The 15,405-nt window shown below is 30.0% G+C and overlaps 2 protein-coding genes across 2 annotated transcripts; one reads left to right on the forward strand and one right to left on the reverse strand.

The window, feature by feature from the left end:
- Positions 1-468: 468 nt before the first annotated feature.
- Positions 469-15,164, forward strand: nclb (PWP1 homolog no child left behind). The gene is given in 23 exon segments (XM_017905917.1): positions 469-536; positions 624-682; positions 759-874; positions 967-1,143; positions 1,230-1,337; positions 1,395-1,569; positions 1,655-1,813; positions 1,892-2,091; positions 2,178-2,414; positions 2,484-2,639; positions 6,557-6,642; positions 7,165-7,218; positions 7,378-7,506; positions 7,599-7,787; positions 7,852-8,000; positions 8,070-8,433; positions 8,524-8,653; positions 8,717-8,905; positions 8,984-9,282; positions 9,383-9,636; positions 11,678-13,173; positions 13,292-13,413; positions 13,531-15,164. Coding segments are annotated over 23 exon segments (6,417 nt in total). The 5' UTR covers positions 469-473; the 3' UTR covers positions 15,037-15,164.
- Positions 4,709-5,716, reverse strand: RYBP (ring and YY1 binding protein). Its single transcript, XM_017905929.1, has 3 exons — positions 5,356-5,716; positions 4,868-5,228; positions 4,709-4,765 (listed from the first exon to the last, which is right to left on the reverse strand). The coding sequence occupies exons 1-2, from the start codon at positions 5,530-5,532 to the stop codon at positions 4,890-4,892; spliced, it is 516 nt and encodes a 171-aa protein (XP_017761418.1). The 5' UTR covers positions 5,533-5,716; the 3' UTR covers positions 4,709-4,765; positions 4,868-4,889.
- Positions 15,165-15,405: the final 241 nt, after the last annotated feature.

Consider the following 15,405-nt stretch of genomic DNA (forward strand, 5'->3'; position numbering starts at 1 on the left):
ATTTGGCTTTCCAGAAATTCGTCCATTCGTTCTGGAAAAAAAGTGATATATCCTATATTTTATGTATAACGTCATAATAAATTTCGATTTTAATTTTAACCATTACGAATATTATAATTTTAGTCTATGCTGGGAATAACACTAAAATGAAAATAAAACTTTAGAATCGTAAAATACTAAGCATAAAAATGTTGGGTGATAATATTTTATCTACTACAATTATATTAGATATAATTCTTAAGTCATTATTCTAAATTATTTACAGCATAATTAATCCAGTCATTTTTGCACGATCGGTATTTCAGAATACGTGACAGAAAGTTCCATAAGTTGAGAAGTCTATTGTATTTCTGATCAGTGATAGAATGTACACCACGTGCATTATTAGGTTATCTTTGATATTTGGGGTTTTCGTACAAAAATTATAAATATTTTTGTTATGAACTTTACTGTAAGAAAATAATTAATTAAAAATGAATATAATATCTTGTACAGCGTGGGTAAAAAAAGGTGTTGCATCTACAAACCCTCAGAAGGTTAATTATTTTAAATATAAAGAAATAAAAATATTTCTCATTTAAAATTTATTTCGTTCAATTGTGTCTAATGTTATTAATTTTTAGGTTGAATTATCTCCAAAAGAATTAGAGCAAATCATAAAGCAAACACAGTCTGAATTACAGTAAATATAATGATATGTTATATGTAAAAAAAAAAAAAGGATTTGACAATTGTAAAAATCTTTCAATTTTTTTTAGAGATGCTACAAGTGACCAAGATGAGGAACATAATAAAGAAGGAAAAAGTGAAATTGAATCTGAATCTAATATATCCAAATTAGACGAATATAACTTTGACAAATATGATGACGAATGTAAGATAAATGTGTATAATATATATAAATTTATATAAATATATATCATACTAGAAAATAATCTTTTTTACAATATTTATATTAATATATAGCGGATAACATACATTGCAATATTAGTAATATTGCGACTTTTGAAACAAATGGAAAAGATTCTTTTATAATAGGGTCAGATGATGATTCAGAGAAAGAAGATGATATTATTAAAAGTGATGATAATCTTGTACTGGTAGGGCATGTTGAAGCAGATGCTAGCATTTTAGAAGTATTTGGTTTGTTTATTTAATAAAAAGTTTTTTAATGAAAAAGTTGAATTTTTATAAGTAATTTTCAAAATATAAATTTCGATAATTTTCAGTATATAATGGATCTGAAGGTTCATTTTATTGTCATCATGACATACTGTTATCATCATTCCCATTATGTATAGAGTGGCTCAACTTCGATCCTTCGGATTCAAAACCAAGTATGTATAAATATTTGTACATAATTATAAGTTTACACAAAACTTCTTTTATTCCAGATAATTTATGTGCAATTGGTAATATGACTCCTATAATTGAAGTATGGGATTTAGATTTAATAGATTGTTTAGAACCATCCTATAAACTTGGTTGCAAGCCAAATAAAAAGAAAAATAAAAAACGTATTGGACATAAGGATGCTGTATTAGATCTGGCATGGAATGAAAACTATACGTTGGTATCAAATATTAAGTAAAAAAGATTTACATTAAAAGTTTATATATTCATTAATAAAATAATACTTTAAATACTTCTTTAGACATGTACTTGCTAGTGGTTCCGTTGATCAAACTGTTTTGTTATGGGATTTAGAAAATGGAACACCTGTCAACAAATTTGTTTCTTTTAATGAAAAAATTCAGTCACTAAAATGGCATCCAATAGAAACACACCAGTTACTAACAGGTTGTGCCGATAAGTATGTGTATTAATTTTTAATCAGTTATAAAAACTTTTCAATTATTTGAAATACTTACATATTTAATTTTGTATTTAGGATGGTGAGGTTATTTGACTGTAGATATGAAACAATTACAAAAACATGGGAAGCAATGGGAGAAGTAGAAAGAGTATTATGGAATGGTTTTGACTCAAATTATTTTATGGTTGGTACCTCTAATGGATATGTACAGTACATAGATATTAGGCAAGACAAACCAATTTGGAATATAGAAGCTCATACACAAGAAATTACAGGTAAATATATATATAAAATTTGAATATGAATAGCATAACTTAGATAAACATAAATTGTAACTAAATTTATTATATTACAAATATAGGTTTATCACTTAGTTCATCATGTCCTGGACTTCTTGTTACTTCAGCAAATGATGGTGTCATAAAAATATGGGATATTATTAATAATACAGAGCCATCATTTGTTTGGGAAAAAAAAAGTAACCTTGGTGCTTTATTATGTCTTGCATCAAATCCAGATAATCCTTTTGTATTTTCTGCTGGTGGTGATAATAAATCACATAATTTAAAAATATTTGACTTTTTGGAAATATCAGAAGGTATGTTAATACGTAAATCTAAATCCTTGTATAATAATATTTTCTTACTTTAATTTGGCTTTTCGTTAGTTCGTAAAAAATTTGAAGATCGAAAATGTGTTATGCCAAAAAGTAACATCAATGATGTAAACACACGAGAAGAAATGATGGATGTAACCGAAAATATGGATTCAATGATTTTAAATACAGACATATCACACACAGTATCTGAAAGGAAGACAAAAAGTAAGTAAACGAGTACATTAAAAATTACATCAATAACGAAATTTGTAAAAACTGCAAATCAAAGGTACTTGTACTACTTTTTATTTGTATATTGTTTTGATATAAATAAAATGTTAAAAAGTAACATATTTGGAAGGTCGAACTAAAATTTGTACTTTTTCTTCTTAAAACATTCACTTTATTTTCTCCTTGTAATAATATAATGTTAATTTCAACAGTATTTTTCGAAAGTTTTACAATCTGTACAACATAGTAATTCTGTTCTAATAATTTACAATACACACAAATCCAATTTTATTTTAACATATTTTTCATATATTTAAAACAATTGGTATAAACATTTGATTTGTATCAACCCCATAGCATAAAAATATCAGAAATTACGAAATGATTTAAAAATTATTTTTTTAATAATTTTGAAAATTGAAAATATGGGTTTTCAAATTGCATATTGTAAAATATAAAGTGTATATCATAACTGTAAAACGATTAAGAACACATTATTTTGATGTAATAATCCAACATAATTTAGTAAAGTATTTTAAAGCAGAGAATATAAAAGGTTGGAATTTATTTCTATTTAACATAAATTTGACATTTATTTTATAAAGTTTATAAAATTGATGACATTTATGAAAAACAAGTTTTGAAGTTGAAACTACAATTTCACTCTTCCATGTTATAAACTCTTCTTAACATTGCATGATTATATAATTTTTTGGTACCTGAATAATTGTATGTATAAATGTTTGTAAAAGTATTATTTACTTTCATGTTTATGATAAAGAATATTAACTTCAATGACAAATTACATTTTATACTTCAATCTAACTAGCATACAAATATTTTACATGAATTTAAAAAGAATTGTTTGTATAGCATGTTAATATTCTATGCACTTATGAAATAATCATATGATTTATGGTCCTTATAGTCACAATAAATTTTGTATGAGTCAATTTGGTAATGCTATTTCTTACCTGGTAACGTAAAGTATGTAAAAATAAATACAAAAAGAATTATAAATCACAGTTACAAGTGATTGGGCAGTTACTAACATGAGCTAGCTTTATAGCTTTTATGCTCTGCTGTAATATCAGTAATAATATAATTTAAAAAAGAAAAAGAAAAAAAATGAAAGGAAAGAAAGAGAAAAGAGTAGTCTTCTGTAACAATATTACAATATTTGTTATTTTACTACACAAAGAAAGTAACATTTATTTAAATTGGTCAAATATTTTCGATTAATATTATGTTGAATCTATATATTCTAGTATTATTAAAGTATGGGCAATAAAGAAATACATAAGTGTTATATCTGCTTCGTTTTAACGTAACGCGATTTGTGAGCAACCAAAATTAACAAAATTCTTTGTTACAGACTCAGATATTACCTAAAATATATATATAAAACCAGAAGTTAACTATTTCAATTTGCATTATGTACTATGTTATGTAATTCAGTTGCATATTCTTTTATGTATATCTATGTATAAATAAAAATTTCTGCATTAGTAAAATTAACTGCTATTAAAGTCAAAAGCTTGGAACAGATCAAATTTATAGATAATTTGGAATGAGATAAAGGTATATATACGTACCAATGCCAGTTTCTAAATTCTCTGCCACAGTAATTATTAAATAAACAAGTTAAATACTTCATATTATACATAAGTGAGTTCATTAAAATATTCTAATTAACAATAATCTTACAACATGCTTTCTGGCAGTGGTGTTATAGATTCAATGAAAGTCATGTGGATATTGTTATGTCAACAATGGATGTATCAAATTCCATTTACCATATTAAGGCATATAATGCATTTGTTATAGTCAATATTATATAAGTAGAATAAGTAATACCCGAAGTTGCACAAATAAAATTATCTAAAATGTTTAATTAAATATTAAAGATTAGCTTAGAATATTGACAATTTTTTAAATAAATAAGTTTAACTAACTTTTGTCGATGCTTTTGGATGTCAAGATTATTGTTATGAAAGAGATAATTTCGATGTCAGTATATAGCAATAATATACAACATATTTCTTACATTATATTGAAGACATAATTCAATGATTCCACTGATAGCATAAAACATCTGACCTCATTGAATGTTACGTAACCTGTAAAATATAGACAAAATGGTTGTTTTTGTCTACACAATGGACCATGGTCCATAAAGATTGACATACATTATATAATATATTAATTAGATTAATTCATACACATATGTGATATAGCACTGAGCTAAGCATCTGTTCCTATATCCAGACTTCTAGAGTCTTGATTAGAATCATGCTGACTTCCATTTTCAGAAGAAGCACTGCTAGATAAACCAGACTGATCTGAACTTTTTTTCACTTTGGGCTTATATTCTGTAATAACGACAGTAACATTATTCACTGTCACTTCATTGGTCTGAGCCGTACTACGATCTATATTTTTAAGACGGGGTGGATGCCTATTTTTACGCCTTGGTTTGTCCAATTTACGATCTTTTTCTTTACCACTACTAGTTGTACTACCCCCACTTCCACCTTCCTTTTTTCCTGGCTTTAAAAGTGGTACATATTGTTGCTGTGCAACCTACATATAAAGTAACATTAATGGAACTATCTTTTCTAACATATATATTGTAACCTTATTATACATTATTGCATTTATGATAAATAAGGAACAGATACTATATACTAAAGTACTATAGTATTGTAACCTGTTGTGCCACAAGTTGGGGATTAATGCGGGGTTTCCGCGTAGAAGTTCCTTTACGGACGTCACACATGAGGCACTTAAATGCTTCTGCGGTATTTCTATACGTGCAAACACTGCAGTCCCAATAGTTTTCTTCCAAAACCTTCGCCTGACGTTTTCCACTTCCCGAATGGTTCATTGTTCATGAAAGTCAGTTTTAGAACACTGTACCTTCTCAAAAGAGAGTTAGCCTTCCTATACGTGCTTTCAGCCTCATTAAAAGTGATTTTATGAACACTGGATACTTTATGACAATGAGAATGCTCTAAAAGAGCAAGAATAAAGATATGCAATAAAGAAAATAGACAATTGCCTAAGACAATATTTTGTGCATCAACTAAACAAGATACACAATTGTCGAATGTACTCATCTTTACTATATAAACCATCTATATCTCTTTGTTGTGACATTCTGATGTACATTTTTTAAGATGTATCTAGAACAAATGAAATATACATTCTTTGTTGTAATGCAATAAATAATTCTTTTAACAAAAATTTCATATCATGTCTTATATATATGTATTAGGGAGTTACATTTAATCCAATTTTATACAATAAACAAATTTAACATACAATAATATTGTTACTTAACATAGACGCGCGTGCGTATACACTATCACATATATTATATTATTCAAAAAACCAAATAAATTTATTAAAAAAATTTATACTAAAACAGATTTTTCTATAAATTAACATAAAATGTTCTTTATTTAATGGACTTACCGATTAAAAGTACCAATTTATGGAACTTTTTGTATAGTATGGGTTATCTGTCTTTTTTGTTATTGTATTGCAAATTTTTACTTATTCACTTACAAAAGTAGTATTTGTATTAAATATCCATGGTAATGTATGATTGACAAAATCTTATTAAAAAAAAATTTAGATACTGCTTATAATGTAATGATTCCAAATATTCTTCTCTCTAATGAAACAGATGGAATTTCTCACTTGCATATAAAAGTAGCATTATTCCACATTTACGATGTTCTCCATATCAGTATTATCAGTATGTTTTGTACACATACACTAAACACTCTGACACATTTACAATCGGAATACTTTTTTGATTTTTTGTGTCATCGTAAAATGATTACTTTACACATAAAAGATGGTAAAAATCAACTAACTCGAAGATATTGACAAACAATCCACAGTGCTGTTCCTCTATAGGTCGAACAGCGGAATGTTGAATGCGGACCAAAATACTGTTCGGTTTGGCAACATTGCATGTGCCAGTATTGTATACTGTACTAGAAAAACCCTTCCCTCATCTCTCAATTATATGAAATTTAATATGTATTAATATAGTTTATTAAACTATCAAAAAATTTGTAATGATATAATAAGAAGAGAAAACAAATTATTACTATTATTACTGGATGTTAATGTAAAATAATGTTACATTATAATTCTCAAATAAACAACTTGTCAAACAAATATTTATGTATTTTTACTTATTTTAATTCTTTGTTGTAAGACAATTATATGATTTTACACACTCTGTATTTAATTATATCTCAGAAAAAAACTGCTCGTAAAATATAGGCCTTGATTTAACTTTCACAAATTCCTGAAAGTTTTCTCTTGAAAGAAGGATTAACTCATACAAGTAGATTGACAGTGCTGGACACTATAATTGATAACTCTAACTGTTAAGTGGGTGTTTTTTATTTTTACTGAGTTTGATAAAAAATAATACAACATATGTAAATGTAATTACGAAGAATAGTGATTGACTCTTATATTAAATTGGGCTAGGTAGTATGGTATGTTGTATAATTGTTAAACAGATTTGACATTTAAAACCAACTTTAAGGTTAACAAATATAAACAATAATAAAGATTATTGTTATCTTTTCTAGATAAAAAGAAATTAATAGAGTATAAATTTTTTCTCTTTGTTATATCTATTAAATATTTGCTAAGCTACATTAAACAGTTTGAAATATATATAAAAAAGATTTGTATATTCTAGGACATATCAAATGAAATGGATAAATCATGGGATCATCCATGGACTACAGAGGAAATGCGTAAAAAAAGAAGAGAATGGAGCTTAGCTGGTGATGCAGGACTTCTTAAACATCTTCAGCAATTTTCTGATGTAAGTTTAAATTAATGATATATTTTCCCTTGTTAAATTACTCATTAAAATTATATATAAAAAACTTACATCTTCTGATGATATTTTTATAGAATGTAGTATCGAGGGCAAATAAAACTCAAGAAGCTTTGGATTCGTTGACAACTCAACTGAATGAAACAGCAATATTTATAGATAATGTTACTAATACATCTTTGGCTTTAGCTAATACTCAATTCATTGAGAGTCGTGTACAAAAACATGACATAGAGATTGCAAAGGATGCACAAACATTAATTGAGGTACTTGAATGATATAGATATTATAATTTCTCTGAATTATTATTATATCATAATTTATTTATAGAAATGTAAAAATCAGGATTCTAAAACTGTAGATTTTATAACTAGTGTGAGTGAAAGTGTAAAGCAAGGTTTGAACATAATGTATGAAAAATACAAGGAAATGGAGTTTGTTGATAGTGATAGTGAAGAAGACAATAATGTAGTACTAAGGTAAATATAATTATTAGATTATTTTTATTCTCAAAATAATTCTTTAAAATGTTAACAATTTAATTACAGTGTTGTATTGGGGCCAAATGATCCATACCAAGATCGGCCTTTACCTTATGTCATTGGCTCTGAAAAATGGAAAAATTCAAATAAAATTGGTTTAGAAAGTAGTAGTAGCAGTGAATCTGAACAGATAGATGAAGAAGAAGAATCAGAAAATAAAGATGATGATGAAATAACAGTACCTAAAGATCTTAGTATACATACTGTATCAAAAACAAACACTGTTGGATTATTACCTTCTTTGAGTGACTCGGTTTATAATAAAAGAAATGACATAACATACACGAGTAATGAAAAAATAAATGCAGTTAGTCAAAACAATATAGGTTCTGTTCCTGGCTCAATTACTCCAAATGATAATGTATCAAAGGTGTCTTTTTCTTTTTTATCATATATATTTTTGCACAATATTTTTTACTGTAGGTGCATAATAATACAAAATCTTCATATTATGTTTTAGATATCTTCAGTATATAATATAGGACCAAATTTTGCGGAAGAATTAGCCAAACGATTAGGTACAGTGCGACAGGCTCAAAAACCGGCTGTTATAGATGAAAAAAGTGAGGCATCGATAAATCGATTTAAAGGTATTTACACGAATTCAATTTGTTTTATTTTATATCGCTATATTTAATTATTCTATTTGTCAGATGATTTGTTTACATCAGAGGGAGATGAAAACATATTAAGTGATAAATCTAAGACGGTATCGAGTACAAGTAAAGGATTTTTAAATGATCAATTCATAGAAAATTTATCAAAGGAAAACCAGATAAAATCGTACAAGAATAATATTATACCTGCTAGTATTGATGTACCACCTCCGATTAGTACTGTTTGTAAGTTTATTTTAGTATAAAATTTTTGTGATTTGCATATTTGTTTTTTAGATGTTTAAAAAAGATATATATTTTCAGCGACGAAACCAAAATCTGCAATTGATGATCTTTTCGGCGATGCTGATTCCGATGATATTTTCTCGTCAAAAAATACGGTTAAAACAGTCACAAAAAATAAATATCCTAATAATAATAATAACCAGCCAACGAATATGGAAAGTGCGCAAAAGAAATATTTAGAGATTGTAGCACCAACACTAATTAGTAATGTGGCTACAAGTACACCAGAAACTAACGTCAATACAACTAATTTACTTAATGTTGATGAAGATGATGATCTTTTTGGGTCGTCTAAAAATCAGCAACCAAACAAAAAAGTAAGGCCTCACAATAGCGATACTTGTTAAGCAGTTAGAAATACCTTGTTTGCAAATTTTCTAATAAAATTGTGAAATTAATATTTCTATAATATTTTAGAATCTGAATCATTTGAAAAATTCCGAATCTTCTGGAAGTAATACACCAGGAAATTATGAAAGCAATGTTAACAACGAATCGGTGTTTGATCATTCACGAAATACTATTTGGAATGATAATACTAACGAACGAGATTCTATCGTAACAGCAAGGAGTAGTACAGGAAATTCAGCTATCGTTCACGAAAGTAGTTATAGCAGTGGTATATCAGTTCATCCACCGAGTATTAATAACACTGGTGGTTCAAGTATAGGGTAAGTATCAGTCCCATTACTGTTACTATAAACAGATAGATCAGATCGTGTAAAAAATTAAATAATATAGATTATGGGTTATAATATATTTTTATTCAAAAGGAAAGTCTTTCTTGTACAGTCAGATTAGGAAAGAAAGCCAGTCTTAAAATTTATGCCGTTTTTGTTTTTCTACAAGTGCACAAACGAATACGTATGCCACGCACATAAAATGTCATAGAATTGATGATACAAACATTAGTCATCGTTCATTGCGTTGCAGTGATTGTATCGAGTATTCAAGCGAGCTCAAGGCGAGCTCCTTTAGTTTACTTCTATCTGATCTCAAACTAGTACTTCGTACGCCTATGTTCCATTAACTTTTCTTTTTTTAATGTATTTATTTTTAATTATTTAAGATAAGTAAGTACTATATCATTTCGTAGTTTTTCACTGTTAGTATTTAACGTTGTCCTATATACGAAATGTGCATAATAATTTTTTAATTAACACAAATAAATTTTGTACGACTTTATTGATAATATTCGTTTAGATTCCTTTTTTGATATTTAGTTTGTTTTCTTTTAACATATTGCGTACTGAGGATTTAAAATATTTTATCATATAACATTATAAATGGTCGAATACACAATATTTTTAGTCTTCTTCTATAGAAACACGATATATAGGACAATGATAAATGCTGCGTACATATGTTGTTAACAAGTATATATTGATTTAAAATCAAATCACTTACGCAAGTCCTGTTATATGTCCGCTCTAGTGGCACGTTTATTGTATGCGATCTATACAGCACATTCCTACGGAAAGATCTTTGCTTTTCTAATTGCCAATTGTTTTCTGCGTATAAGTAATTCGTAAAATATATTTATAAGAATTAAGCTAGTAAATTTGATCGAAAGTTGAAATTAATTTTACATATGAATAAAATTTCTAGAAAAACTTATAATCGCGTTTCTGTCGATAGGAATTTAATTATTTATCGCGTTACATCTTTCGAGAATTTATTAGATGCAATCATATATTTACTCCGGCGTGACTTATCGATAATGCCATATCGGAAATTGTATTGCATATCATTGCTGTATGTATTTTTACATTTCGATACATTGCAATTATGTATTTAACGATTTCCCATATTTTGTGAGTATTTTAATATGCTTCACTTATTTTATGACGCGTTAAAATCAAGAAAACAATGTACTTTACACTTACAAGAAGATAAGCACATTGCCGGATATACTTATTTTGGTCCGATGTATCGTGTATGTACCTCACTTTTATCTCTTGGCTCGCATTGCTTCTGACTTTTCCATTAATATTAATAATATTTTTACTCGAATATCTCTTTTTAATCTTTTACATAATCTCTTTTTATTCCGCTGTTTCCGTAGTTTGGCCCTGAGCTTAGAACTGGCGTTTTGGAAGTGTTAATGAAATGTAATATATTTACAAATTACGTTCAATAACGTTCACGAAATTGAAATGCAAGTGACACAGTGGCTTGATCAATTATTAAGTAACAATTAAAATGTTAAAAAAACATGCATTACTTGAATAATTGAATCGAAAGAAATTCTTTTGCTAAGCAAGTGTTAATTTCGTAAAATTTTCATATTCTTTTACGTGATGTTACAAAACGTTAAAAGCTCAGTTTTGATGATTTCTTTCACATTTTTCATTTTTTTTTTTTGTCATCAGCAAGCGTTTGCTTATTGATTTTATCGTGATATATTTAACTCTCTGCACATTATATCAATATGTAACGTGTATGATGTTTCACGTCTTTATTTCCTGTTTTTCATAATTTGGAAATATATGCTTGAAAAAGAAACCTCTGTCTTCACCGTAAATGAGGCATGCCTTTTAACAGACATACACGCACGCACGCAGACACAGGGCGGGGGGCAGGACGGAGAAGAAAGAAAGGATATTTTCTAATTAAGAATTTCCCATCGTTCAATTAAAAAAAGAAAAAAAGAAAAAAAAAGAAAAAAGAAAGAAAGAAGGAATTAGTAAGAAATTGGCTGTTTTGTTCCAGTGTTGATTTCCAGCCAGAGATGACGTCAACTCGTTTAAAATCGGAAGAAATCTACCGAGAACGAGTCGGTAGCGATAGTCTTTTCACTGCGCGTACACGCAATCCAGTGAATACGACTTCTATTCCGAACTCGACGAACAATCCACCGCAGGAGGAATCAATCGGGGATATCTCGTCTATACGACAGGACGATGTGTTCGAGAACGAGGATCTGTTTGGTCCACCACCACTACCGAAGGCGGATTCAAAACCGTCGAAATCGAAAATACCTTCGCTGTTCGACGATTCCGATTCTGGCGATGAGTTGTTCTCGACGACCAGTTCCGGTTCCAGGTCACAGAAGAGTAGCGATTTATTGACGGCCTCGCAATACTCGGACAAATTCAAGTCTACGCATCAAAGAGGTCTCTTTGACGAGGAGATTGATATATTCGATAATAAAGATTTGCCGGACGTCGATATCTTCGGCATATTATCAAAACCTGCGACCAAAGAGGAAAGTAGTATCACTAATAGGAGCTTTTTGGATATCCCCGATGATGATCTGTTTGCAAGTAATATTCGCGATACGATACCGAAAAATAATGGTTCGGAGAAAAATCAGAATGCTGCTACATCGAAGAAAATCAGTTTGTTTGATAACGATGACATCGACGATGGTGATTTATTTGCAACGAAATCTGCTAAGAATGACACCAGAAATGAATCTGATATCTTTAATAACGATGTTGACGATGACGATGAGAACGATTTGTTTTCCGTGAAGAAATTGACCAACAAAAAGCCAAAAACTGATGAACAATCGCCACGGATGGCTGAATCCGGAGTAGATATCGTGGATCAGAAAGTGTCCGTTGAAAAAAGTGAAAGTAGAAGTAGCGATATTCTTTCGACCAGTGGATTATTTTCTACAACCATTGGATCTCATGAGTTAATTTTCGAGGATGATGATTACGACGATTTGTTCAGCACTAAAAGTGTAAGGATGGATAAAGCAAAAGAGGATAAATCTTCAGATTTAAAGGCGGAAGAAGATACCAAGGATAAAGAATATTCCGCTAAGGATTGTAAAATATCAGATGATATCTTTACGCAATCCGAAGAATCAAATGTGTCTGTTACCACGTCTAGGAACGTAGAACGAGATAGTGAGCAAGATACAGATCGAGTCAATAGTTTTGACAAACCCGAGACTACGAAAAATATTGAAAACGAATTAAAAAAGAGTCCTCCAAAATCCTTAGACATTCATACAACTACTACGATGCCTCCACCTGACACGAATAATCAAGGAGCAAAGCGAGCGGTTTCTGGAAAAATCAAAAATTTAATGGGAAAAATGAATGATTTGAAAATGCTATCGCCAATGGATACACCACCAGTGTGGAGAAAAAGTAAAGAGAAAGCGGACGAAGAAGACAGTGCAGCGGACAGAGATAGTGATGACGGTGGATGTATTAGCACACAAGGTCATAGTTCGCCGTTAAGCGTGTCAGGTAAGTTTCTATACTTTATACAGGTCTTATATTCTATATTACATTGTAATTTTATGTACTGTTTTTATACGCGATCTTTTGACTTGATAAAAGAAGAAAAATGTATATTATTTTTCAGAAGATAGCACTACTCAGAAGCAATCGCAGCGGTCGACAATTTCGGATGAAAGTAACGTAGAAAATGCCATTAGTTTCGATGAGCCAGCTCAAGTAGAAACGTTGTCTACTACTGCTTCAAAGGTACATAACCAATATATTGAACAGGCAATATCATTGGTACAGAATGAAAACTTAAAAAAATAAAATAATTTCGTTGATCGTATTGTTTACTTATTTCTAAGTTGTATCATTTTTCAGACTCGAGTTAGAATACAAGCGAGACGCAGACCGCAAAGTAGACATGCACGAAAATCTGCGATCAGGCAAAGCGGAATCGATTTTGATACCGTCGACAACTTTGAGAACAATTTACACGACGAGAGCCAGGCCAATCAGTCATCGAGTATCCAAAATAAACAGACCTTTACACCTGCAGATGTTAGTACCGGACATACCGTCAGCACGACTTCTGATCATTTGGTTTCGTCGAACAACGATAATCTTTATCGAACCTCTGATACTAATATTTTCTTGGTTACGGACGATAAATCTGAGCTTGGTAGCATAAGCAAGGAAAGTTCAATGAGTGCCAATAAAAATACCTTACTGTCTCCGTCTACAGACGAAGAAGATTTATTTGACGTACCGCCAGATTTACCGGAAGATCCTCAGAAAGAGGATACGCTATTTGGTAGGGCACCTATTCTTTCTCCAGTTGAAAATGTTATCTCTGAGAAGCCACCCGTTACTTTTAAAGTGTTGAAGGACACGCACATCAAACAAATTAACGACGTAGAGACAGAAACGGAAAAAACTGCACAGCAAACAGAAGAGAACAGTACGTTATCCGAATCTAGTACCAGTTCTAATGTAAATGCTACAATTTCACTCGCAAGTAAAAAGGGCTCCACGCTAGAAGACAACAAATTTGGTGCTGAATCGAAAGAAATGATTGATCCTTTACGAGACGGTAGTCACGATCCGTTGAAAGATCCTAGTCAATTATTTGCTTTCGTTACGAAAACACCGTCTCCGGAAAAAGGAAAGAACTTGTTATTTTCTGAAGACGATAGTTTGTTTTCCAGTGGCACTAAGAAATTAACCGAAGAACAAACTGCAAAGAAACCAATTTTGGACTTGTTTACCGATGAAGCGGAAGGTGATTTATTTTCGACGACTCTAATTAAACCTGTGAAAAAATCTTTGAAGGAAAACAAGATTAGTTTGTTCGACGAAGAAGACGAAGATGATAGTTTATTCGGATCTGTTGTAAAAAAATCAACGACAGAAAGCGAATCTGAAAAGAAACATCCCGAACAACAGTCTACGAAAAAATTAAACTTATTCGATGATGATGATAACGATACAAATTTATTTTTTGAGCCATTTGAACAAGCACAAAAGTCAGATTCTGGAAGTATTCGAGAGCTATCGAATAAAGGTGACATATTTACAAATATTACCGAACCTGTAAGGACTTCGTATATTACAGACATTTTCGCTAATCAGTCGAGTGGAGAAGATGATATTTTCGCTAGGATACCAGCTCCAAAAAAGGTTACCGTCGCGTCGAAATCACTGTTTCCATCCGATGATTACGATGACGACGACGATGATAATATTTTCGGTAAAAAATCCGCGAACGCATCACAAATTAAGTCCGCAGATACTCGTTCAACTATTAAAAAAGCAGTAACAAGGGATCTGAAGAAGACAGCTGAAAAGATTGGCGAGGATCCTTTGAGTGCTCTGTTAGACGATTAAGCAATCTTTCTTTCTGAAATTATATATTTATGGAAATAATAATCGGGAGTCACGTACATGGAGGATGAATTGTGTTTAAACAGTGAAAAACGCTGAGCGTTAGAAATTTAAACAAAATTTAATTATATGCCAGATTTATTTGTTTCTATTTGTTATTTATATGGAAAATGTAAAATATATCGTGATTCATAACGTATACTGCTACAAATACTTTTCAGTATTTCCATCTTTATTGTTTCAACTAGAAGTCGTTAAAATATAAAAATTGTGAAAAATTTATTAAATACCAAGAACAACGAAAATCAGAATTGTACACAAATGAAATAGTAATTAATTTTGCTTGGTTTATTGTCATCTTCTAACACGATC

The sequence above is a fragment of the Eufriesea mexicana genome, unplaced genomic scaffold (assembly GCF_001483705.2).
Source record: "Eufriesea mexicana isolate 0111107269 unplaced genomic scaffold, ASM148370v2 scaffold4907, whole genome shotgun sequence".
In the NCBI taxonomy this organism is placed as follows: Eukaryota; Metazoa; Arthropoda; class Insecta; order Hymenoptera; family Apidae; genus Eufriesea; species Eufriesea mexicana.

Excerpts from the sequence above, each read along its gene's own strand:
- RYBP (XM_017905929.1), bottom strand. The coding sequence starts at position 5,532 with ATGAACCATTCGGGAAGTGGAAAACGTCAGGCGAAGGTTTTGGAAGAA. Across the intron at positions 5,229-5,355 it reads CCCAACTTGTGGCACAACAG|GTTGCACAGCAACAATATGT; the intron begins GTTACAATACTA and ends CTTTATATGTAG.